Raw genomic sequence first — 24859 nt, 5'->3', positions numbered from 1 at the left:
CAGCGCTGCCCCGACGCGATCGTGGCTGAGCTCCTACCCCAGCTTTCGGCCCAACTCCTGCCCGAGCAGGGGTGAGGTGGGCTCCTACCTTGGGTTGAGGGGCTCTGTGCTCCTCTGCCCCTCACCTCCCCTGCCTGGTGAGGACAGGAGTGACCCTGGAGAGGCACTATGTCCCCACACGGAGGTGGCTGCTGGCAGAGCGCCCGGGGCTGCTGTCGAGGGCACCGGAGCTTCAGCAGCAGTGACAGCGCAACGCCAAGGACCTCCTTTGGTTCCAGCATCTTGCGCAGGATCCTGAGCCTCACCAGCTCCTGTGACACTTTCCCCAGAGCTGCTTTCCTCATGCCCTAAAAAAACTTACTTTCTGTGAGACTAGAGTTTGCCCAAAAGCACCCTGAGGAGGTGTCTCCCTGAAACGGGGCTGGGCTCGGCTCTCCTTGGGCCCCCTTTCCTCTCCGCCTCGAGAGGAGGGAGGGAAGGCAGAGACCCTGAAGGACAGGAGCCCTTCAGGGGCTCCTCCATCCCTGGACGCTAAACAAAGCACACGCATGCCCACCAGGGTGGCTCATTAAATATCCTTTTATTCCTCATTTTTAAAATGGCTAATAATAATAAAAAAAACCAATGGCGTGGCTCGCAGAGGCCACGGGAGAGATATTGCCGTAGAGAAAGACTCAAGTAGTGCCTGAAGTTTTGTGGGCCCCCGCGTGGGGTGGTTTGCCCAGGCGGGGTGGGGAGCACTGGGCTCCTTGGCTGCGTTGTTTTTTTTTTTGGCATGTGATGAGAAAATATTGCTATACGGGGATGCGCCCCGCTGGCCTTCCTCTTCTCCGAATGGAAATAAAAAACAACCTCGGGACAGCAAGAACACCCTATCAGACCCAGTTAAAAAAAAAAAAAAGGCAACAAACCCACCCCCAACACAAACCCCAGGGAAACATAAAAAGAGCAAAAAGCGCAGGTGAGGAAAGGCTGGAGCCCGTGAGTGTTTCTCCACGCCAGCCAGCACCCGCATGTGCCTGCTCATGGTTGGGTTTGGGGGCTGTGTGGGGAGGGGGCTGCGCCTTGGCCCTTCTGCCTCCCTGGGCCGTGGTGGCCCCAGGAGAGCGCGCTGGAGGCTTCACAAGTGAAAAACCGTGGAGGAGAGTGTCCTCGGCTGAAAGCACCTCGGCCTTTGGTGGGGCTCGGCAGGGGCCAGGATGCCCCCGCGGGGCACCCACCATCCCACAGCCCTGCCAGCCCTGCGTCGGGCGGGGGAGCGACACCAGGCGCCTGCCCTGGCTTGTTCCACAAACATAGGAGGCGGCCCCGGCCCCACATCCCTCCTTTGGGGACGGTGGACAGTGGGGCCCAGGCCCTGGGCAGGGAACGGGCAGTTTCTTCCTCTCTCTGGGTAAGATATATAATTTCTGCTTTTTTTTAATATTTATATTTATATATATAGATATTTATATATACACACACCTGGTAACTCAGGAGAAAGAGAAAAAAAATAGAATCCGTAACAATAATAATAAAAAAAAGTATTCTGGTTTAAAAACAATCCATTCCTACCACGCTAGGCGAGCGATTGATTGCACAAGGCCCACAAGTGGCTGGCCCAGCCAAGATGGTCCGGGGCACGGGGCTGCAGGATGCGGCCCCCCATGCCTGGCCGGGGTGGCTGCCAGTGGCAGTCCTCGGCGGGCAGCGGAAGAGCAGCCCCACTCGGGTGTGTGTCAGCTCCCCAAGTCCGGGGGAGGGGTGGAGAAAGAGAAAAGCAGTGGGGGCCGCTGGCCCGTCTCCCCCCGGTCCGGCTCTCCCTGGAGTCCGCAGAGCATCTGGCCGCAGAACGTCCCTCTGGGGCCGGCAGGTGCCAGCTGGGGAGGAGGTGAGGGGGCGAGCAGCTGTGCCCCTCATACTGAGATCTCGTAGGTGGTCCCTCCCACGCCGGAGACCTTCTTGACTCCTCCACGGGTGGGGCTGCTGAGGGGCACCTGCCCTGGGCCCGCGGGGGCTGAGCCCAGGCTCTTGGGCTGCCCATTGGACTTGCTGTAGGCTGTTCTCATCTGCACCTCGTCCCTGGGGAGGGAAGGAAGGACAGACACAGAGTGTGAGGACGGGGAGGGAGTGGAGCACCGTGAGGAGGGCTTGGAGTGGGGGGAAGGACAGGACTGCGGGGCTGCCATCACCCCCAGGAGGGATCCCAGCATCCAGCGCAGCCACAGCCCTGCCCTCCCCAGGGACCTCCAGCACCACGCGCCACTCCAGCACCCCGAGAGGCCCGTGGGGTGTCCTGGGGAGGCGTGGGGGGGCACCAGCTCTGTTCTTGAGGAGGAAGGGGAGGAGGATTTCCCTGGCCCTCCTCCAGGCTACGTGCAGCATTGCTCCCCAGTGAGGGGCGTTTCGCTGCCCCCGGGTGCTGGGGCAGAGGAAGGAGGGCTGGAGGGGACATGCCAGGCAGGGAGGGGAGGTGCGATGGGCCCCCGACTCCCTCTGGGGAATCCCGGCGAGGCACTGGGGCGAGGGCCCCCCCACCGCAGGGCCACAGACTGCTCTGTGCATGAGGCGGCCAGCGCCAGTACTTACTTTGGTGCCAGTAAGGGCTGCAAGGCCACTTCCTCCGTCTCGGGGACGCTGGCCTGAGACGCTGGTTTTTGGCTGCTGTAAGACACAGATTTGCCCAGGTGGGGGGCGGCAGGCGGGTCAGGGGAGCCCAGGGAGCGCACTCGGAGCACGTGGGGGGGCTCAGGCTTGCCAAAGCGGGGCGGGGCCGGGCGGGTGAGCGGGTTCTTGCCCAGGGGTGAGCGCTTTGAATCGTCCGAGGAAGAGCTGGTGCGGGGGGCGTTGCTGGAGCCTGGCGCCGACTGGATGCCCGAGTCCGCCAGTCCCGCGACCTCCTCCCTGCCCGGGGCCAGCTGCTGCTGCAGCAGCTTCTCCCGCTCCTGAATGGAGGCCACGATGTGGCGGGAGAGATTGTCATAGCGCACGGGCGAGGGCTCGCGGGGCGGCGCGTGCTTGGGGGAGACCGCGCCGGTGAAGCGGCCGTGCAGGTCGGTCTCTCTCTGCTGGGCGATGCGGGCCGAAAGGAAGGGCGAGGTGTAACCCACCGGCGGGTCGGGCTCTGGGCCCGCCTGCACCGACTCGAAGTCGGGGCTGTCAGAGGGCGTCAGCAGGCTGTCGTATGACAGGCTGCCGTTGCGCGTCTGGTTCACCAGGCTCTTGTAGGAGGTGGAGGTGGTGCCCTCTGAGCGGATGGACTGGAGGTGGCCCATCTCGAAGCCTGTGCCCTGGGCCGACTTGAGGCTGGAGGAGCGGGAGCCGCTGGAGAGTGGGTCAAAGTGAAAGCTCTTGCCGAAGGTGGGCGAGCGGAAGCTCTCAGGCTCCAGACTCGGCTCTGAGCGGTAGCTGGGCTTATGGCTGCTCTCGCAGATGGAGTTGGGCTCCTTCAGGCTGTTCACTCGGCTCAGCTGAGGGGCAGAGACACGGCAGTCACCCACAGAAAGATGGGGCCCCTGCAAAGCTCCCAACACCCACGCCAAACTCTCCCCCAACCAGGAACGTGGCGGCATCCCCCTGAGGCTGGGTTCCCTCCTTGCCAGCTCGGCCTCAGGAAGGTGACAGCGGGCATGGCCTTACCTTGGCGCTGGTGGAGTGGGGCAAGGCTGCCGAGCTGCTGCTGCTGCTGTAGCCAGGCCGGTACTTGTACATGGTGGGAGTCGGGGGGCTGTCCTTGCCTAGCAAGCTGCTGTCTGCAGGCAGGGTAAGAGAGAAGACGCTCAGACACGCGGCAGCATCCTGGGGCTGCGCAGGGGAAGGAACGCTGTGTGGAGCCCTGCCCTCCTTTCCCAAGAACCGGCTCTGAGCCTGGGGCGGACAGACCAGGGAGGCGGAGGCGGAGAGAGGAATGGGCTCAAGGAGAGGTGCACCAGGGGCGGATGAAACGGAGCAGAACAGAAAACATGTCCCCATGGCAATGTGCTTGGGGCTGGCACTTCCACACCCCTGCAGAGTAGCTCTGGCTGGGTGACACCGCGGGGTCAGCAGGATGTGCACTGCATGGAGGCGTCCGTGGGTGCCCGGGCATGCCACAGACCTGCTGGCTGGTCACCCCACTGATACACGTGCTGCAGCCCTTCTCCAGGCAGTAGGGCCGGGCAGTGCTGCGCCCTGGCTGGGGGGACGAGGAGAGCTGCAGAGGTCTCTGGCCTGCTGCGGAAGCGGCTGCTTCCAAGCTCTGCCCTTCACATCCCACCTCTCTCGCCAAGCCCACGCAGGCAGCTCCGAGCACTGCTTCACCGGCGCTCAGGGAAGCGAGGAAGGCGAGTCACGCAGGCTCTCTGCTGCCAAGCCAGGCCTCCGCTCCTTCGCCTCCTTCATCCGGGCAATGCTCCTGCGCCTGCCTGCAGCACAGCAGCCTGCAAGCCTGCCCATCACAGGCCACTGCAGCTCACAGCAGCTCTGGACAAGCACCGCGCTGTCTCGGCTCGGCCTCCTGCTCCTGTCTGACGGAGCAGAGCTGGCTGTAAGCATCCTGCAGGCTTCTCTAAGTGCAAGGGGCCACATATACCAGCCCGGAAACACAGGCATGTCCTGCCCCATAACGCGGTGGTGCTGATGTGCTTCGGGTCTGCCCTGCAGCCTGTTCCGCCTGAGGCCCTGGCTCCTGGTCTGCCTGGCGCAGCCCCCTCCCAGGGGCTGCCTGGGACCCTACGTGCCTTCCTTACCCTCGGTGGTGGCCAGGGTTAAGTGTGTCCTCAGGCCCGTGTAGCGGCTGAGGTCTGGCTTAGGTGGGGGGGGCGGTTCAGCGTCAGCAGACTGGCTCTCCGTCACCTCCAGGCTTCCTTTGGACTGCAGAGACAAAGCGCAGAGGGAGGATCAGAGGGGTGCCAAGGCCTCAGCCCTCCCCTCGGCAGGCAGGGAGCGGGCAGCAGCATTTAAGGGGGCTCTCACTGCTTCCTGGGCCATCCAACATACTGAGTGCTTGAAAGCGGCACGTGCCTCAGGTGCTGGGAAGTGCTGGGGAAGGGGGACCTCCAAAGGATGCTGCGAGGGGGAAGGACAGGATGGGGAAGGGCAATGGAGGGTGTAAAGCCTCATGTGGTCGCTGCTGCATGGGAGGGACATGGGTTTCCGTCCCGTGGGGACACAGAACAAGACAACACGGAGGGGGATGGGGAACGTGACAAGGCTCACTCGGTTCTTTACTCACGGATGCAGGCTTGCACCCCTGGGCTCCATGGAGGGCCCCAACACAGGGACCGCTAATTCCCACCTTCCTCACCTTCGTCCTCTTCAGCTCTGTCTGGATACCGTTGTCCATGATCTTGACAGTGATTTGACCATCTGACACCTCGGGCCGCAAGAAGGGGGGTCTCACCAGCACCGTCTGCTCAGCCTTCAGGCGCCCGAGGTACCTAGGGAGAGGGGTGGGAGGAAGGTCAAGGCCTGGAGCTCAGGATGGGGCAGTCTGCCCGCGTGTTGCGGGGCTGGGGGGGTACCGCCATGCTGTGCCAGGCTCACCTGGGGGCTGGGGAGCTGCAGAGGACCCGGCTGACGTTCTTACAGCAACCGTTGGTGAAGGGGTTAACACCACCGCGGAACTTGCCCGTCACCTGCAGGATGAGGAGCATCGCAGCATATTGGGGTGGGCAGGGACCTCAGGAGGTCTCCAGTCCAGCCAGCCAGATCAGGTTGCTCAGGGTTTGTCCAGCTCACTCATGACAACCTCCAAGGACAGAGATCCTTGGAGACACTCCCCCTTTTCCAGATCCCTGTTCGTGTCTTTCCCTAATGTCTAACTGGAAGTGGCCTTGTTTCAAGTTGTGCCCGTTGCCTCTTGCCCTCCTGAGAAGAGCCTGCCCGGCTCCATCCTCTCTACAGCCACCCCTAACAGCAGCAGCAAAGATCCCCCATCTCCAGGCTGCACAGATGAGGTGCTCTCAGCCTCCCCTCACAGACCTCTTGTGCTCTAGCTCCCAACCAGCTCAGTGGCCTTCCCTTGCCTCAATCCAGCCTGTCCATGTCTGTCTTGTCCCAGGGAGCCCCAAAACGTATCCAGATGTGGCCTGACAGGAGCCAGCAGCCCTGCACCAGCCCCACAGGCATACCTGTTCGTTGGTAGTACGGCCCCTTGCCACGAGCACCACGTGGAACCCCGTAAGGCCAGCGACGGGAATGAAGAATAAGCCGGCCACGCACATCACCACCATACTATCAGCAGATAGCTAAGGAAGAGCTGTAGCCCTGCTCCACAGCACGCTGTCCCCAGCCCCACCAACGCCCTCCCCGCCTCGGCCCTACTCCTGCAGCCTCGCAGAGGATACGTGACCGCCATGCGGACGCCGGAGAGCTCCTCCACCTGGTAGAGGACGTAGAGCAGGCCAAAGCCAAACACCCCCATGATGTGCGTGGTGAGCGACAGCAAGAAGAGGAAGAAGTAACGGTAATTGCGCCGCCCGATGCAGTTGTTGACCCAGGGGCAGTGATGGTCAAACTCCTGTCAGTGGGGAGAAGACACAGTGAAGGGCTTGGCTGCCAGGGCTCCCTGCCTGCACTACGTATGAAACTCTACGTGGAAATGAAGAGGCATCGAGACCTGGCAGTTCCTCACCTCCACACAGTTGTCACAGACGCTGCAGTGGGAGCAGCGCGGCGGCCGGTAGAAGCGGCAGGTCGCACACCATTTCATGCGCACCTGAATGCCCTTGATCTCCACCGTCTTGTAGAGCGGGGCTCGGAAGTCGTCCTCCTTGTCCTCGTCCTCCTCAGCTGACGGGGAAACCCCAGCACAGCCATGCATCAGGGAGTGGGGGAAGGCAACGCCAGGGTCCAGCCAGCCTTTTGCCCATCCTGACACCGGGCGATGCCCGGCATCGCCCTCCTCTGTCACCAGGCCCATCTCACCCGGCACAGGGACCAGCCAGGGACCCCCAAATACAGGTAGAGGCAGGGGGGCTCTCCCAGGCCCTGAGCCCCAGGTACCTAACAGGGGGGGCCAGGATTTACGCTGCTTCCGCTACCTGGTCCTACAGGCTGGGTGCTGAACCCAGAGCTACTGTCCCCATAGCGTGTGTCATCACCCAATCCCACCCGGGCAGGGCAAGGAGGGCTTTCCTCAAGCCTTTTGGGATCAGGTAATCCTCTTTACCTCGGAGGAAGGGTGGAAGGAGGTAGCTCTATCCGAGACACTTCCCAAGCAGAGCCAGACTCACCTCGCGGGAATATGCCTGGGTCCATGAAGGTGGCCATACTGAAGTTGGCCAGCACGAAGAGGAAGACGACGGCATTGTAGACAGGAATGACTGGGGAGATGTACAGGCTGAGCCCTGGGCATCTGCAGGCACAAAAGCAGTGAGACCCCCAGGCCCTGTCCCACGGGTCACTCCTCCGGTGCTTCCCGCTGCCCCTCGCATCGCCTCCCTGCTGGCCCCGCTCCCGTAGAGCCCCAGGCAGGTGTCACCAAGGCCCAACGGTGCCCTCAGAGCAAGCGAGGGCCGAGCAGGCACTACCTGCTCCCTCCGAGCCCCACAGCCGTCCCTGTAAGCCATTACTGCCGTGCTCAGTGGTGGCCTGGCTGGGAAGTCCACGTTCCCCGCTCTTGGGCTGTATTTTCAGGCTCCTGCCCAGGCAGCCAGCTGTGGAGGTTCCCTGCCATCAACCTTCCTTTTGCTCTCACCCAGTGCCCTCCCCTAAACTGGAGCTACACCCAGGCCAGCTTGACCTAGAGTGTGTTCAGCCACCCTCTGCAGACCAGCCTACCCCCCAGCCCCGGGGAGCACCCGTGGAGGGCTGGTGCGGGAAGCGCTCTGGTAAATCATCACAGAGTAAAACCACCGCTCGCTTCTTGCGGCCACAGCCCCACGGGCGCTGCCTGCGCAGGACCCGCTGCCACGGGCAGTGACCGCAGGCGGTGGCGAGAATGGAGTGAGCCAGGCCGACAGCACGGGGGACACTCGGGAGGGATCCAGCCGCATGGCACCTGGGAGCCACCCTCCATGCGTCACACCAGTGAGCACGGGGGGCAGAGGAGACCCCGCGAGGGGATGCAAAACCAGCAGCAGCTCCAAAGCCTCCAGAGCTGCTCCTGCTCCTCACATGCTGGAGCTGGAGCCCAGCCTGGAGACAACTCCAGTGGCACGTGGGGATCCCATCACTACACCAGCCTGCCCCGGCCAGCACCCAGCTCCTCCGTAGGCCTGGCCAAAGGGCCCTGTGGGAGCACAGCAAGGGAATTACCACCGTTCCCCCGCCCCGGGCAGGCACGGGCTCAGGGCAGCGGGCTTCTCCCTCAGAGGCACCAGCCTAATACCCTAATCTGCTTTGCTGCTGGGAGTTTAATCCTGCAGATCTAGGACAGCATCTGTCCCTCTCTTCCCCCCACTGCGATAAGCGCAGATGGATTTAGGCAGCAGGAGCGGAGAGGGGCAGAGTGCAGGGCTCAGCGGGCAGGGTGACATATGGCGCCAGCACGGTAATCCCCCGCAGCCCCCGAGCAGGTAGAGGTGAAGGGGCAGGCGCTGGTCCTGTCCCCCCCTCCGCCACCACCCGCTGTGACTCAGCCGAGGGACGGGTCCCACCACCGGCGAGGCAGCCCCTGTCCTTGTCACGGCAGCCCTGGGAGCCCCGGCGAGGCTCCAACTGGGAATGAACCCTTGGTCCAGGGCTAGCAGGGCCCTGAGTGAGGGCGGGGGGGCCGCCCTCTTGCGTGGGGCAGCGTGCAAGGGGACGGGGATGGTGCCAGGCGGAGGGCTGCCTTCAGGCGAGTGCCAGGCAGGAGATGAGACGGGTCCGGGCTGGAGGAGCGGGCACGCCTGCCTTGGCACCTACCTGGCAGTGGCGGAGGGAGAGGCGGGCAGGGCACACCCAAGCACCGGGCACAGCTCCATGCCCTGGCTCTTCCCTGCACCCAGAGAGGGTGGGAAGCAGCAGCGGGACCTGCCCTCCGCGGGCCAAGGACAAGGCAGCCTCTGTCCAGGCACAGTGACGAGGGCAAGAGAACAGGAGGGCAAACCCTCTCGACTTTACGAGACACCTGGCTAGCAGGAGCGTGCCGGGAGCCAAGCCCTGCTCTGCCAACCACCACACTCCTCCTCCTCCTCTCCCGAAGCAGGGCCCGGCACCTCCACCCTCAGCAGCACCTCCAGGCCCCGGCCCTGTACACCAGACCAGCGCTGCACCTGCAAACTGTCTTCTCCAAGACCTCTTCCACAACCGCCCCCGTTCCTCCATGCTGCGCAGGAGCCCCCGAGTGCCTCGCTGGGGTGGGAGCCTCGCCCTCCTGGGCACCTTGGGCGATGCCTCCCCGCCTCCGCGTATCTGGGACAGCATCTCCCGGCATTTCACCCGAGAGCTCTCCTCCGGGGCGGGGAGCGGCTCCTTCACAACCTGCACAGCACCAGCCCTGCCGGCTCTGCCTCCCGAGACAGCCGGCCCTGCCATCTCCTCTGGAAGCCAGCCAGGCGGATTCTCCGCAGAGCGGGCGGCGCCAGCGCAGCTGGGACGGGCTGGCAAGGAGGAGCCCTCTCCAATCTGTGTCCCGAAACCCTTGGAGAGCAGCTCTGGAGAGGTACAGGACGTACGTGACATTGCGAGGCCAAGACCTGAGGAAGAGAAGAACATGCTGGCCGCGTCGAGCCCAGCTAGCCCAGTATGACCGGCATCGCTGGGAGCTGCCATGGGGCTGGAAGCCACGCCAGGAGCAAAGAGCTCACACCTAGCCCAGCCTCCCCTTCCCCTCCGACGGGCGGGCTGTGCCCGGGGAGAGGACTCGTCCCACCCACCGCCACCACCAAGCTGCTGCCAGGGCTGCCCCCAGCCACCCACCGGAACAGCACTGGTGAGAAATATTCAAGTGGTTTAAGTGGTTTGCAGAAAACGAAGGCGAGAAAGTCTCCCAGTCTCGCAGAGGGCAAACTGGTATTTGTGGCGGGGCAGACTGCCAAGGCAGAGAGCCGGCAGGGAGCTGGCAGCCCCCAGGTACTCACCCAGCAGCCAAAGGAGAGCTGGGCAAGGGGCAAACTGCCCATTCCCGGCAGCTTCCAGGCCAGGGGCCTTGCCGGTGGTGTAGTTTCAAGGAGATGGGTGGCTTCGTTAGCCCCCATCTCTCTTCATCGCCACTCTTGTCCTGGTCTTTGAGAGACCCGATGGGTCTCTCAGCCGTGGTGCAGCAGCCCCTTTGGAGGGGTGTTGGTCTGCTCTCCTGCCCTGGGCACCAGACACAGACGCTGCCAAGGGGAAGGTGGCCATTCATAATGTCACTTGGCCCCAAGGAAGGGCAAAGCCAAACACCCCACATCACTGAGCTGAGCACCCCAACTCAAGAGGAACCTCCCTGGCTCTGCCCTCTGCCGAGCTGCAGAGGTAAGAGCGGCAGCAGAGAGACTGCTGGAGGAAGAGGGGCAGGGGGCTCAGATGAGTCCTAAAGGTAGGAAAAGCCCTTCCAGAAACGCTGAGCAAGGAGCTCCTCTCTCTAGAAAGGCAAAGCCCAGCCCAAATCTTTGCTTGAAAGGGATGGAGGGGAGCCAGGGAGACCCACTGCACGCCAGCCATCCCTGCTCAAAGGAAACGCCAACAGCAAGGCTGAGCCAAACAGGCAGCCCAGATCCTCGAAAGACAGACCCTAGCAAGGCAGGGGAAAGGCTGAGCTGCCTCAGGAAAGGCTGGTGCAGAGGAAAAGCTCTGGGGCAGGCAGAGAGGGAAGGACTGGCCTTTCAGGGGGAAAGGAATACCTCTCCCATCATCTCCGGCGCTGTTTGGGCAGTGAGCCCTTCCCAGGAGGGAGAAGCACAGCTCCCAGGGGGCAGGATCCCCAGGTGTGAGAAAGGCTGACCCTTTAGCTAAGGGAGCACCAGCAGACTTCAGACACCTTGGCATCGAGGAGGACGCAGCCCCAGCTTTAAAAGGGCGACCAATGGTGCCAATGGATCAAACGGAGGAGACCTGCCTGGGGACATCGACCCCCCGTCAGTCCAGCTCTGCTCCGGGGGCTGCATGTTCAGCTGCAGACTGAGCAGAGGGCTCGCTGCAGCATGTCCTCCAAACCCAGTCTCCATTTTGCGTCTCTATTTTGGATGGCCACGAACCCTAGGACCCCGATTACTCCGAGAGCCAACCTGCCAGCCAGACTCCACAGGTGGATGAAAAATTGAACTTCAGCCTTCAGAAAGGAGAACTGATTGGAGAAGCTGGTGTGGTGCCTCGGGGCCAGCTTACAACCCCTGTCCTTATCAGGTCTTGCCAGCTGCGTGCAACCGGACAGGCAAGCTGCCAGGGGCTGCTCTGCACGGAGCAAACTTTACACCCTGAACAACCGGCCAGCGATGCAAAGCCACCCCGGGTTGGGATTTCACGGGCCAGGGCAAGCAGAATACCCTACCCGGGGACCACAAGGACCTGCAGCTTACAAGGGTAGCCTCAGGTTGAACACTCCCGGGTCGCAAGCACAATGCCAGGAGTCTCCTCCCCAGCACTGCCAAGCATGGCAGCCCGCTGCCTGCCATCCTCCCAGCTCTCTCCACACCCAGGGACCCCACCACGCCATGGGAGGGAAGCAGGAATCCTCACTATACACATACCATAGGATACTCGAACCAAACCGCCCGCTGGCATCTGTGCTCGTGGCCCCAAACACAGGGGAGTCGTCTCCCCGAGATCAACCCCACCCCGCGGGAGGGAACACGGCCCTCTGCAGCGCAGAGAGCAAAGGTGGCTGCCGATCCCCGAGCGGAAACCTCATTATCAGAAGCACTGACGTGTTCCTGCCTTTTGCTCTCCCAGACGGAGAGCACAGGGCTGCAGACCCTGCCTCGACACCAGGAGCAGCTGGGGAGCACAGGTAGCTGCAGCTCCCCAGGGGAGAAGGAGGGAGGCTGCTCACCACCGTGGCCACGCAGGTCCTGGAGAACTGATCAAGATCCCTCTCCAGATTGGGATGTGAAGCACGCCCGTCGCTAGAAGAGCTGTTGAGACTTGTCTCTGGCAGCACATAAGAGAAATCGGGGAACCTTGGGTAAACTGAGTCACATCTGGATCCGAGATGGGCTTTTTGCCACTAGTCATACCAGGAGAAGCCCGTCACTCCCTGGCCTGGCTTCTGCCCCGCTCCGCAGGCTCATAGCCACCCTGCGGCCCCTCATCCCCTGCCCTCTCCCAGAAGAAAGCTGTCCCTGAGGATGCCTTCCCCACCCTGCCTGCACCTCTGGACTCCGATCCGCCGCCAAGTGAGGAGGGGCCGGCGCCGTGCCAGGCCGTTCTCACCTCGCTGTCCCGCCGCAGGAGGGCTGGATTCGCGGCCTCTCCAGCTCTCTCGAAGGTCTTGCTGCAAACGCAACCCCTGCTCACCACGATGGTCACACAAGTTTGGGTCCAACCAAGAGTGTACCAGAGGCACTGCCGCATCCTACCCCAGTGTCCCCATCCTCATACCTCTCCTTTCTCTCTCCTCCACCAATGCTGGAGGAGGCAAGAGCTCCTTTCCCAAACAGCTGGAGTTCCCTCACAGCCTTCCCAGCCGTGAGAACAGGAGGAAAAGTTGGGGTCAGAGGTTCTACAGACAGATTCACCTAATTGCAAGAAACGGTTTATACTTTGCAGGCTTCTATACAGCCCCAAAGGCTATGCTGAGCTGTGGCCACAAGCGAGAGTCGAGGCAAAGAGAAGAAGAGGCCAACTGACAGCACGCTATCCAGAGAGCCCCTGCCAAGGGCAGCTCGGAGGTGCTCCCTCCCTCCAGAGGGGAAGAAGCTGAGCACTGACTGCACGAGGAGCAGGGACCAGCACAGGCCGGGGGGCGATGCAGGAATGGACAAACTGACCTCAGGGGGGAATTTCGGTCCTAAAGCAGCTCCTGTTTGAGACCCCAGCAAGTCTGAGACCTGCACTCCTTCCAGAGGGAGGACAGGAACGTCCCCTCTTCCTGCTGCCTGCTCCCTCCAGCACAATCAGCCTCAGCTCATTTCAACTGCCACGTGTTCTGCAGCACTTCCTAATTAAATTGATCAATTAAATACAGTTCTTAGCCCAGAGATATAAATCCTGGGCCAGTGTGGGTGGACCAAAAGGCATCCGGCAGATACGTTAGAAACAACACAATTGGAGCCTTTCAAGAGAGCTGTGCTGAGCCCCGGCTGCTCTCTGCCTGGGAGGAGGCCCCACGGGAGGTGTCCCAGAGCTCTCCCACCTCACAACTTCCATTTCACTTCCTGAAGTGCGAGCTTGAGGTCCGACGCTGACAGCGTAACCCTCCCAAGTGGGTCTGCAGCAAGCACGCCAGACACGGCAAGTGCTGCGGAGGGGGGCCCTGTTTCCGCATCAGGTGCTAGGCAGCAGGCTCACAGCCGCTTCGCCTGTCTTCCGCCAGGCAGGGAAGAGGGGCATAGCAATCCCCAGGAAACCAATCCCACGGCTCTCGCGCAGGAGGCACACCTCGCCGTGGTGCTGTACGTCCCTTCCATCCCGCTCCAGCAGCCAGGCGGAAATTGGCCTAAGAGAACTGTAACGCCAGGGAGTAACGCAATTCCATCCCTGCCGAACAACCTGTGTGAAACCGTGCTGCGCTTTGCCGCTCTGCTTGAGATTTAATTTGATGTTTTAAAGTAGGTTAAATAACATCCACTGACCTACAATTAAAGCGATCCTGCCCAGGTGTTCCTGATCTGAACAAACCTGCTCCGCAGCACCAGTGCCTGCTCTCGGCGATGCCTCGCACCACGCCGCTCGCTGATAAGTGGCTGCTATCGGCTGCTGCGATAGCTCACAGCCAGGTACCGCAGGCTTGGCCGCAGCAGCACGGACTGGGTTTGGGGGTGTAGGGCTGCCCTGCTATCCCCCCACAAAGTGCAGCGTGCAGCCCGCCATGACAAAGCAGAGGCACACAGGTCACGCAAAGCAGGACCTGTCCCCACAAGTCACGGCATGTCACGCACAGCTGCTCAGAGGACATCGCCGGCTCCCTCCTCTTCTTCATCCCCTGAAGCGGTAGCACAGAGACAGCGACTTCCTGCAAGCATTTGACAGCCCAAAGCAGCAAAACCTCCAGCCTCAGAGCTGCCAGCAACGCCAGCCTGATAAACGTTCAGTGTCTCGGCGAGGGGACTGCTGCACGCTGCTGAGCGACACCAGCAGCTGCCTCCCATTGCTGGAAGGAGTAAATCAAACCGGCTCTGTCCTTTAGTCGTCAAATTACTCTTTTATTGCCCGGTTGTTGCCAGGCATTAAAGCCGCGGTGACCTTCCAGCCACCGATGGCTTGGTCCCAGGGAGTGGCAGCAGCCATCATGTCCGGCCCTTCTGCCTCCGAGGAGGAGCCGCCTTCCGCGGCTCTGGCTAATCCCTGCAGCCCCACCAGCCCACCCCTGCAGTAAACCCCTCAGCGGGGAAAGCTCTTGCCGGGGCACCATGAAAGGTGCCCCGCAAGAGCAAGCCACCCCAGGGAGCGGGAGGGGCTCCCCAGGAGCAGGGGGTGCACCTCCCTCTCCACCCGGCCAGGACACTGCCAGAAGCAGCTCGCAGCGAAGAGAAACGGCTAAGCAGGGAGGAAAAGGGGAGCTGGGCTGGTCTCCTGCCTCCCTGCACCCGCCGAGGCCGTGGGCCGCCCACCTTCAGACCAGCGTGTGCTCTGCCCTGCTGCAGTGCTGGGGCAGGCAGAGGAGTAATGGATGGACGGGAGAAGGAGAGGGATGGGACGAGGAAAGGAGGGATGGAGGGAGGCTCAAGTGGCAAAGCAGAGCCAAGGGCAGCTGGCTGGCTGGAAGGAGCTGCTCAACAGGCTTGAGGGGATGCAGGCAGCAGTCACCCATCACCCTCCTCTCCCCTGCCCAGGCCAGCAGCTGCCTGCACCCCCAGGCCAGCAGCCAGCACACTCCGGACTGCCATAACAACCCCAAACCCTTTGCACGGAGCCACCATCAAGCCCTCCAAGGTGCGAGCACAAAGAAACACCTGTCGTATCTACAGATCTCTCTGCTGTCCCCCCAAAACACATCCCCTCTCAGACCCCGACCCCAGGAACACACTGCAGGATTTGGTAGCCAGTCCCAGTTGCCGTGCTCCAGCATTCCTGCCCAGCACACACGTGCCTCGGTGCCAGCCCGGCTGCGGCCGCTCAAGTGGGGAGTGCAGGCAGCTCCCTGACAGCACAGCAGCTCAGCAGCCTCCTCGGCACCCTGAGGTCCTGCCTCCCCGCCTGCCACCAACCCAGAACCGGCTCAGCTCGGCCCCGAGCGAGTGCTAATAAGCTATTTGTCACCTAGGAAAGGAAAATGTTAACGTGAGCAGCAGCCCTATCCCTCTCCCAGCCCAGGGAGATCCCTACGGTACGCTCTGGCCCCCTCCAGCAACTGGTGCCATTTTACACCCTGGCTTTTCCCCACCGGCTCCAAGGCCAACACAGGCGCCTGCGTTGGGCTCCAGTGACCCTCCGGCAGGCCACTCTTTTGGGTCCTCTCCAGAGATACCAAACCCTCGTTTCCTCAGGGCAAGGCTGACATCAACAGCAGCGAGAGATCCACACAGGGGTCAGAGTACTTCTCCTTGAACTTTCCTTTGTGGCTCACAAATCAGTTACGAAACTCTAAAATTAACATGGAGCCCGCCCCAGTCCACCAAACCCCTTCACTTAGCTCCAAAGGAGAAAATCATCTGTGCCATTTTCCACCTACAGGTCACAAACTAACTCCCAGGCTGATTTGTGAGAGAGTTGCCAGCGAGACGAGCGAGTTGTGCAAACACCCGAAGACAGGAGAGGAGCAGCTGCCAGGAACCGGAGCCGAGTGGTGGCAAGGTGCCCCGCTGGGACCCACCGTGCCCTGATTCCTCTGGCTCCCCTCATGGGGAAACCGAGAGAGACGGGTCCGGCTGAGGCTGGATTGCTCCGATGGACTGCAGGGCTATTCCATCGTTCATCCTTCAGCACCCAGAGCACAATATCCCCCCTTTAGTCCAGCAAGAGGTCACAGTTCCTCTCCCAGATAACCCCCATGCGGTCTCTGCCTCCCCAACCTCACGGCACCGCACGGAGCGGGCTGGGTCCCCAGGGCTCCCTTCACCCTCCCCACTCTTTGCTTGCGTAGCTGAGACTCACGTGAAGGCAAAGAAGAGGGTGGTGGCTCCCACTAGGAAGATGGCAGCAGCCGAGACCGGGACGTACTTGCTGGGTTTGAATCTCTTTCCGGATGCTGCTGGCATGTTGGAGCTGTGGTGGGGGATCCGCCCCGCAGCATAGCCCAGGCCCAGCGGGACTCAGAGCAAGACGAGAAGGGGAGGGGAGAGGGATGGGGGCAAACCACTACCCAGCTCCGCGCTTGCTCCCAGGGCAAGCTCTGACTGGAGCGGACAGTCCAGAGAAGTCCACGGCGGTCCTGGAGCACAAGGCCCAGGAGAGGAGTCCACGCTATGCTCTGCCCCGCAAGAGTTTGCGAGCGCAGGGAAGCAGGTTTAAAAACATTAAAAATTCAGAACAGAGAACCGGATTTGGATTTAGAACAGCCGTTGGGGCAGGAATGCTGAGAGCCGTTACGAACTTCCCTCAGTCAGGCAACAGCCTGCAAAAAGCAGGTCCCCCCACGGCTGACAGCGGCAACCAGGCTCCAAGGGGAAGGGAAGCCTTCCAGGCTCGGGCAAGGGGACGAGTGCGACGTGCAAGGTGAGGAGCTGGGTGCACCTTCCCACCCAGCGAGCACCCTGGGAAAGAGCAAGATGTCGGTAAACCTCTTGCAAAAAAGCCACTCTGGGAGTCTCAAGGAAGCCACTTCTCCTTTTTAATCTGCCCTTTGATATGCTGCAGCCCCCTCTGGTTGCTGCACGGGAGGAGGGGGCTGTCTCGCAAGCAATCTGCCCAGCTTCCTCACAGCACTGCTGTGCCGCCGCCGCCTCCTCCTCCTCCCCCTCGCTGGAGGGGGTCACAGAAACACTCTCCCTGATTTCACCAGGATCCGGGACTGGCTGGCTGGCGGTGGCCGTTTAATTTTATTTATTTCTCTCTTGACTGTTAAAGCCGAGGAACAGCTGGTGCAAGGTTGAGCTGTAAATCCTTCCTTTGCAAGGGGGGCGGGAGGGGAAGGTCCAGCGGATTGTGTGTTTTCGTCCTCTTCCTACTTGTTCCTTTCTCCTGACCCCCCAGGCCTTTCCACGGGCTTAGTATCCACTCGGTGGTTGGGAATCGACGGGAATTTCATTAAATCTTTTCTGCGGCAACCATTTCCAAGCAGCGCAGGGTAGGTTAATGGAGAGATCTGGAGGGGAGCTTTCAGGGAGCGCTTTTACAACCCCAGAAGACAACTGATGGTGAAAACGGTGTTGAATAGGTCTGTCTCACCCGTGGCCCGAGTGGTGCAGGGGAAGATCTCAGTTTGTTCCAAATCGCTCCATTTTTAGCTCCCCTTACTTCACTAAAATTCTTCTTCATTAATCCATTCGTCTTTTAAAAAAACCATATAAAATCATTAAAACTTGACATCTGGCATGCCACACCTCACCTGGAGGGGGGGAAGAAAAAAAAAAATTAACAAGGCAAGAGAAGAGAGACAGTCGTGTAAAAATACTCACTAAAATAACAGCGGGCTCCCCAGGACACGGAGCAGGCGTTTAGTGGAAGATGGAAACAGCGCCTGGTAGATTTAAACCCTGTTGGCAAATCCCAATCAGCAAGATGCCGATCTCCAAGCTCAGCTCTGACACAGATTGACGCTGTAGCCCCAGGCCTATCACCTAACGTCAGCGTGCCTTTCCACATCTGCAAAACCGGAGTAATGACCACCCCATGAAGGCTGTGATTAGCCAAGGGAGCCCGGCCGCAGCCTGCCGTCTCCCTTCCCACCCCAAGGCCCTGCGGCGTTTGCTGCAGAGAAAGCCGAGCCACCTAACCCACCTGAGAAATCCATGCTCAGCCCCGAATAAAATGAGGGACTCTATGACTTCTTGCCCAACGCCTTTCTGCAGTTATAGCTCAAGTCCGAACGCTAGAGAACGCCTGCTCCCTTGAGGTGGAGGGGCTGATCAGAGGCTCGGAGACTTAATATGAGGGTGGAGACCGCAGGAGGAAAAGACAGCCGGGAATCTCGTGCCCTTCCCCCTGGAGGGTAGGAGATGGGAGAGGCCTGTCGAAAACATCAGTCCCTCGACCGGAGGAGGTACTCGTAGCTCCGGACGAAGGAGAGCTGGGTTCTCACTAGGTAGCCCCGACTGGTTTTGGGTGCCCTTGGGAACGTGCCACCCTTGGCTGATCATGAGGATGCAGGAGGGAGCGCCACGGAAAATATGGAAAACCAAACCTTTCTGGAAACGGAAGCAGGAGGCACCAACCTGCCCCAAACTCTAAACACCCAAGAGCCCGTTGCAGCCCAGGGACGAGCTACACGCCGATTATATTGCACCAATTATTACTGCTAGAGCAACCGCTCCTCGATTTGTCACCCCTCTCCACTTCGCTGCCTCCTTGTTTCGTCGTGAGGCCTCCCTTGCACTGCAGGTCCAAGTACAGCACCCTAACAACTCGTTTGCTTTCTCCTTCCAGTCTTCTCCTCTTCTGCCTCTCAAAGTTTTTTTCTTTGGGGTGGACAGGAAAATATCTAGTGCTGACTAAACACTCGTGAAGGTTGAGAGAACTGTGGCACAAAATTAAAGACACAGTTAATGACAAGAATATATTACAATTAAATCAGTTCAGTCAGGCGTCAGTCACTTTGGTTGACTAATGAAGAAACTGCTCCCGCTGCAGAGCAGCTCTTCCTTTGCAGAAACGAAGCTCAACTTCTCACATGAAGTTTTTTCGCCCTTGTGACTGAGAGGAAATGCTGGACTGATACTCATGAGCCGGCTGGGGAAAGCTCCGGTTTCACCTGGTAGCAGCTCTCGATCGAGGTGAGTTTAAGAGTAACACCAGAGAAAACAGTTGTTTTCCCTGGCAGGCGCAGAGCTCCCTGGAGAGCAGCAGCTCCCTGGCCTCGCTCCACCCCCCCAAATACAACGCTGAGCTTTGACGAGAGGCGAGCACAAGCCCCAATACACAGGATTTGGGAAAAGCCCAACCCTCCACAAAGATGAGCCCTGCTGTGCCATCACCCAGAGAGGGAAGCGCTCATCGTCTGAGCTAGCTGCTGCTGCGATACAGGCGGACAGCAATTCTAGGGATAGGTTACTCGGAAGTTTAAAGATGACATCACTGCTAATTACTTTAGCAGAAGCAATCTGCTAACACGCTCGTCTGCTGTAACAGAACACCCCAGCCCTTTGAAAGGCTCTGCCATGAAAACAAAGCCACACCTCGAACTCAGACAGATACTGCCAAATTGAAGGAGTTTTCTTCCTGTGATATTCCTCCTCCAGAGACCTTCTCCACCCCTTTCCTTGCACAGCGCAATCAGTGTGCTCCTTGATCAGGGCGAGGTGTTTCCCCCAAAGGTTGCCCCTGAAGTCCAAGCGACCCCCCAAGCAGGTCCTGCTCGATTCTGCCTCAGCTGTTCCACCTGAGGATGGGGACACGAATTCAAGCACTCCAACCCTTACACGGGGTGATCTGGCACGCTGTGCCTTTGCAAAGGTCTGCGTGCCAGCTCAGCTCCGTACAGAAACGAACACCAGGCAGCACAGGAACGAGCTCCTCATCAAATGAAGAATGCACGAGTTGAGATAATTGCTCGTGGGACAGTCTACCTGAACAAGCACAACGTGTGGGGGAGAAATCCCAAGCGCTGTCATTAGTGACACGCAAGTGAGATGCAACGCAAATATAATCCCTGGCTCCTTGCCGCCTTCGCCCAAGAGCAACTCCACAACTCATCATATCTACAAAAGGCTGCTGAGCCCATCCTGCCCGGCTCCCAGAGCCACCACGCAGCTCAGAGACTCCCTCCCCGAGCCCCATGGCATGCCGAGTCCCTCCGGAGCCCATCAGCCCCAGCCCTGCTGCAGAGGCCACCCGAGCCTGCTGCCCTCCGAGTGCCTGGGCCGAGGGCGGGAAGCCGAGGCCAGGATGCCTGCGTGCCCAGACCATGAGGAAACAGGTCCCATCCTCCTATAGTTGGGAATATCCAAGTTGCTGAAGCCATCGCGGGTGCAGCATGGCACGGCGTGCTGGGATTCTGCTGTGCAATCTTCAAGGTATCTTTTTCTCTTTTCTTTGGGCTAAACTATGTGGTTTACCTCACCCTGACTATCCTTGCCATTTACCCTGGTGTTCAGGAGAAACACAAGCAAAATCCACCCTGACTTCCCACCGATTATGCTGATTCAGGCCATGTTCACACCGATTCTCCCAAATATGTGCTTTCTTCCCTAGCCTTCCCCTTCTGCAGCCCTGCAACCTGCCTACCTCCGGTCTATCAAGCCCTCCTTTCCCTCTGCCTTCTTTCCAAACCCTGTGTCTCTCTGGTCACTTTGCTCCATCCACAAAGGCCACTCACAGACTTCCCTGCTGGGAAGAGTCCCCAGCTGAGCTCGCTCACCTGAGGCATATACAAGGCTCCACTCCTGCCTCCAGTTCCTTTCCCTCTGCCACTTCCAGCCCAGCAACTCCTCCCTTCCAGCGTCTCTGGACCTGCCCTCAACTCAGCCCTACTCCTTTCTCCCCCAATCAAACCGTACCAAGCGTGTGTCACCGGTGACTCCCCTTTCCCTCTCCCTTGGGATTTTCCAATGCTAGCACCCCCTTTTCAGGGTATTTTCCCAGCTCCGCTCTGCTCAGCCACCTCCAGAGCACTCTTCCCCAGTCTCAAGGGTTTCCCTCCACTCATAAGAGGGGCTGCTTCTATTTCCCCTCATCTCCATTTCTGGGGACTTCCTTTAATTTTCAATTCCTTCCCTCAGGATGTTTGCAAGTGCAACTGCTGCCACCTTTCATTTCTTTCAGTCCGAGTCTCCTTTTCTTCGGTTAAGGCCCTGTAAAATCTCACTCTAATTTCCTCTTCTTCCAGCTCTTGCTTCTTGAAGCCCTGCGCTCCTCCTTTCCTTCCTACTGCGCTTTCCACCCTGCTTTACTCAGTCTGCTACAAGCCCTCTTCTCACTGTCTTCTCTAGCAATCTACCCAGACGTAGCCTGAAGAGTTGGGTGCTTTGTGGCTCAATCTTTCTGAAGCATCAGACAGGACACAAAAACACGCTTCATCGGGCTCTCCCCACCTTTGCTGACTTGGGGAAAACACGTGTAACCAGCTCACAATATTCCCTTCCTTATTTCAATTGCTGTTGATAACCACTGCAGGTCCTCAACGTGCTCCTACCGCTGGAGAAGGAAACATGCACAGGGACAGGAGTGTAATGGCACAGGGAGGAGAAAGTTCACTCTCAGTTACTGGTTCCCAAACATGCGTCACTTCACTGTGATCCGCAGCTATGAACCTACCTACCCCAAACCAGCCGAGTTTCCATGGCGCAGGTCAAACAGACAAGCAATTCCTTCCACGTGAGGCAACTCCCAGACAGGGCAAACCCAGGATCACACAAAGACAGGATGTGCTTTACCTGTTCCCACTTTGTTTTGATTAACTACACCCAGGAGTTACACGAAGAAGCCCATTCCAGAGCTCGCCGCTGTCCTCAGTCTTGGTACCCCCGACCCCTCACTGCTAAGCCCAAGCAAGAAGGCCAGCCCAAGATCAAGGACCCCCCTTTTCTCCCTCCACACGCTCTCTCTGCTAATTTTGACCTCGCGCAATCACCTCTCACCTACCTCTGAGATTTAAGACACTCAAAATTAGCAGAGAGAGCAAAAGTGTTTTCAAACCTGCTGGCCAACAACACTACTGAACCGGACCAAATGCCTCACGCTGCAGACCACCAACACGAGAATACCACTCCTCTCTGCCACCCCGCTGTCTTCCAGCATGGAGAGTTACCCCTGAGATCAGAAACAGGCTCCAGCCAGCACCCTCTGCCGCAGGGGTCCCTGCACTCACACAACCCGGACAGTGAGAAGTCAAAGGAGGATTTTTTCAGACCAGACCACAGGACTGGACATCAACTGCTGAGATGCAGACTACAAACGAAAAGGCAAAGCCATCAGTGTCAGGCAGCTGGATGTCACGGGGAAAGGTAAACATCGAGAGTCCCACCGCAACACGAAGCTATGGGGCCTCCCCATAGAAGATGATTTTCTTATCACCTGTACCACAGTAATACAGAATTCAGGCCTTATGGTGCTCAGCACTGTGCACAAATCGGAGTCCCCGCCTCAAAGAGATGATTTGGTGACACTTTCCTGCTTTTAATTCAAAAGGAGGATGCACAGCAATGCGTACCGGGCACTTTTGCTCTGCAGGGAAGTTTGGAAACCTGACCAGAATTAGGCTTCCACAGCCGTCCTCCAGGCTTCAGGTGAAATGCCCTACACCTCGCATAACTGCGTCTCTCTGCAGTTAGACGTACAGGTTTTTTAAGGAGAATAAGACACAGAAAATAGACAAATATTTTATTGCAGACAACAGCTAGAAGGCTGGCATCCACTCAGTGCTTATCTCCTGGCCTGGCTTACAGCACTTCCATCCTCCTTCCTCTGCCTGTCTCGCTGGTTTACATGGGATTAGCCCCATTTTATGGACAAAGCAGGGAAGAACAACGTCTCACGCTGCGCACCGCAGTGAGCGAGGAACAAATCCAGCCTCTTGCCATTGCATTATGAGATGCAGCAGTCAGCGACGGAAACAACGGACACAGCAATAGATATGAGCGTCCCCAAACAGGCCTCTAAAACAGGAGTGAAAGGTCTCCTGTTGGGTCCCATCAGCTCCACCTAATTACCACCTTCTCCGTCTCCAGTCGGGGCTCGTACCTCAGAAACCAACAGGAATAAAGCACTCTGCTAAAGAACAACTGCTGCCTCGACCGGAGGTAGCGAAGGTGATAATTAGATTAAGCCCACTAAGACAATCTAAGATCAACTCTCCTCATTTTGATCTAGACAAGGCTCTAGTTGTATTTTATAACCCCTGAAAAAATCAGTAGCACCTAGTACAGAAAAGCCTGCTTCCCTAAACACCCAAATTCAGATCTGTGCAGATCCAGGGGAAACCACTGCCCACGGAGTCACCAGGAAGGTGGCACGAGGAACGCAAGAGCAGCCGATCACCTCCCGAATCAGCGAGATGGGGCAGGGGCGGAGCGGAATGCTGGGGTTTTTATCTCATCTCAGGGAGATGCAACCAAATACACAGATGCAATAATTTGGGATTTGCACACCTCATGTTTAGAATTTGGGACTTCTGAGGAGAAGTCAGGTTGAACACCTGCCAATGCAACCCACTACACCGCCAAAGCCGAGGAGCACAACGCGGAAACACGCTTTGAAGAGGAACTACGCTTTGGATGCATGGGACACGACTCTGCGGCTGGAGAGCAGCGTTTTAACTTCTGGTCCTCGGCAGGCCACGAGAGTCGAAGCACGTACGTTCAGACAGCAGGCTTTCAAAACACGAAGTTATTAGGATTTTCTCGGAGGCCCTGGGGCAGTAAGGACAGTCCCAGGGACAGGAGAGCAAACGCATCCACCCAAAGGTTCCCCGCTGCAGGCCTCGGCTGTTCCACCCGCCCAGGCAGGAGGCAGCCAGGCGCTGCCTGGTGCTGCCGGCCCCGGGAGCTGGCCTGCAGGGAGGCAGAGGCGCCGACAAGCAAAAGCAAGGCGCGCCGAGGCCAAGGGAGTGGGGCTGCAGTCTGCGCCCGCCTGGCGCAGGCCGCGCGGAAACGCGCCCCGTTTCGGCGTGCTCCCGCCCGAGCGGCCGCGGTCCTCAGAGCCCTTCTCCCCTCCCGGCCCTGCGCCGTCACTGCCGCCGCCCAGACCTCGGCCTCCCCCGGCTCGGGCAGCGTCCAGCCCTCCCGGACAGGCCTCCCCGGGACGGGAAGGGCGCGGGGAAGAGGGGTGTGGGGCGCGGGGCCCAGCCGGAGGAAGGCATCGCGGCCGGGGCAGGAGGACGCGGAGCGCCCGCCCGGAGGTGACTCGGGCCGCCGGGCAGGGCAGGGTTACGGGAGCCGGCGGGCGGGAGCCGGCAGGGGCGGCCGTGCGGCACGGCGCCGCGGGGGCGCAGGCACCGTCACCGGGGACGCCCGAGGGGCGGCCGGCGGAATAGGCCAGCGGCGGTGCTCGGGGGCTGAGCCCTCCCTCCGTGGGGTGAGCCGGGAGGCGGTCGGGCCCCCCGGCTGCGGCCCCGCTGCGGTGCCGGGGGCGGGCGGCCGAGCAGGACGCTCGTCGCCGGGGCCCCCGGGCGAGCACAGCGCGGGGGAAACCGGGGCACGGCCCGAGCCGCGCACGGGGCGGCGGCAGACGGAGGGAGCCGCAGGGGCCAGCCGGGCCAGCGCGGCCTGCGGCGGGCGGGGGCGGCCCGGCCCCGGGGAGGGGGCGGCCAGGCCTGCGCGGCCGAGCCGGTGCCGCGGGGGGAGGGGGGGAGGCGACGGCGGGAGGGGCGGGGCAGGAGGACCGGGGGGGGGCCTCGCGGCCCACGTGACTCACCGGCGGCAGGCGGGAGGCCGCGAGCGCGCGACCAACGCTCCCGGGCACGGACCGTCGCCGCGCTCGGCGGCTGGGCACGACGTCACGGCCGCGCCTGCGCACCGCCCGCCAGCCGCGCGCGCCCCCGCCGCCGCTCCTCATTGGCCGTCGCGCGGGGAACAACCTGGAAGGGGCGAGGCGCATGCGCGAGAGTGAGGCGAGGCGGGGGAGGCCGGGGACGCGCATGCGTCACGGCGGGGCGGGGCACCGGCAGCTCCTCGCCGTGGAAGGACGCATGCGCGGAATGTACCACGTCGCGGCGGGGGCACACGACACAGAACTCGGCGCTGCGCACCGCGGGGCGGACCCCAGGAAGGCGGCCCGGGCCGGGACTCCACGTCCTGCCGGCACAGCCCTCGCCAGGGCCGGGCCTCTGCCACCCCCGCCCGACCCCAGCCCCTCAGGGCGC

At 60.3% G+C, this 24859-nt stretch overlaps 1 protein-coding gene across 8 annotated transcripts; it reads right to left on the bottom strand.

Annotated features, from left to right (window-relative positions):
• Positions 1–556: 556 nt before the first annotated feature.
• ZDHHC5 (zDHHC palmitoyltransferase 5) lies at positions 557–24517 on the bottom strand. 8 transcript variants are annotated; one of them, XM_075163769.1, is made up of 14 exons: positions 24412–24517; positions 16060–17452; positions 9159–9581; positions 7194–7315; positions 6593–6750; positions 6306–6478; positions 6090–6192; positions 5503–5594; positions 5192–5396; positions 4957–5025; positions 4707–4830; positions 3619–3731; positions 2569–3449; positions 557–2061 (listed from the first exon to the last, which is right to left on the bottom strand). In XM_075163769.1, the coding sequence occupies exons 2-14, from the start codon at positions 16161–16163 to the stop codon at positions 1896–1898; spliced, it is 2733 nt and encodes a 910-aa protein (XP_075019870.1). In that variant the 5' UTR covers positions 16164–17452; positions 24412–24517; the 3' UTR covers positions 557–1895. The 8 variants fall into 8 exon arrangements, with proteins under 8 accessions (XP_075019870.1, XP_075019872.1, XP_075019871.1 ...); XM_075163771.1 differs by having other exon boundaries at positions 5264–5396; XM_075163770.1 differs by lacking the exon at positions 4957–5025.
• Positions 24518–24859: the final 342 nt, after the last annotated feature.

The sequence above is a fragment of the Calonectris borealis genome, chromosome 14 (assembly GCF_964195595.1).
Source record: "Calonectris borealis chromosome 14, bCalBor7.hap1.2, whole genome shotgun sequence".
Classification (NCBI taxonomy): Eukaryota; Metazoa; Chordata; class Aves; order Procellariiformes; family Procellariidae; genus Calonectris; species Calonectris borealis.
The sequence above is the reverse complement of the archived record's forward strand: the minus strand, read 5'-3'. Positions and strand labels throughout refer to the sequence as shown.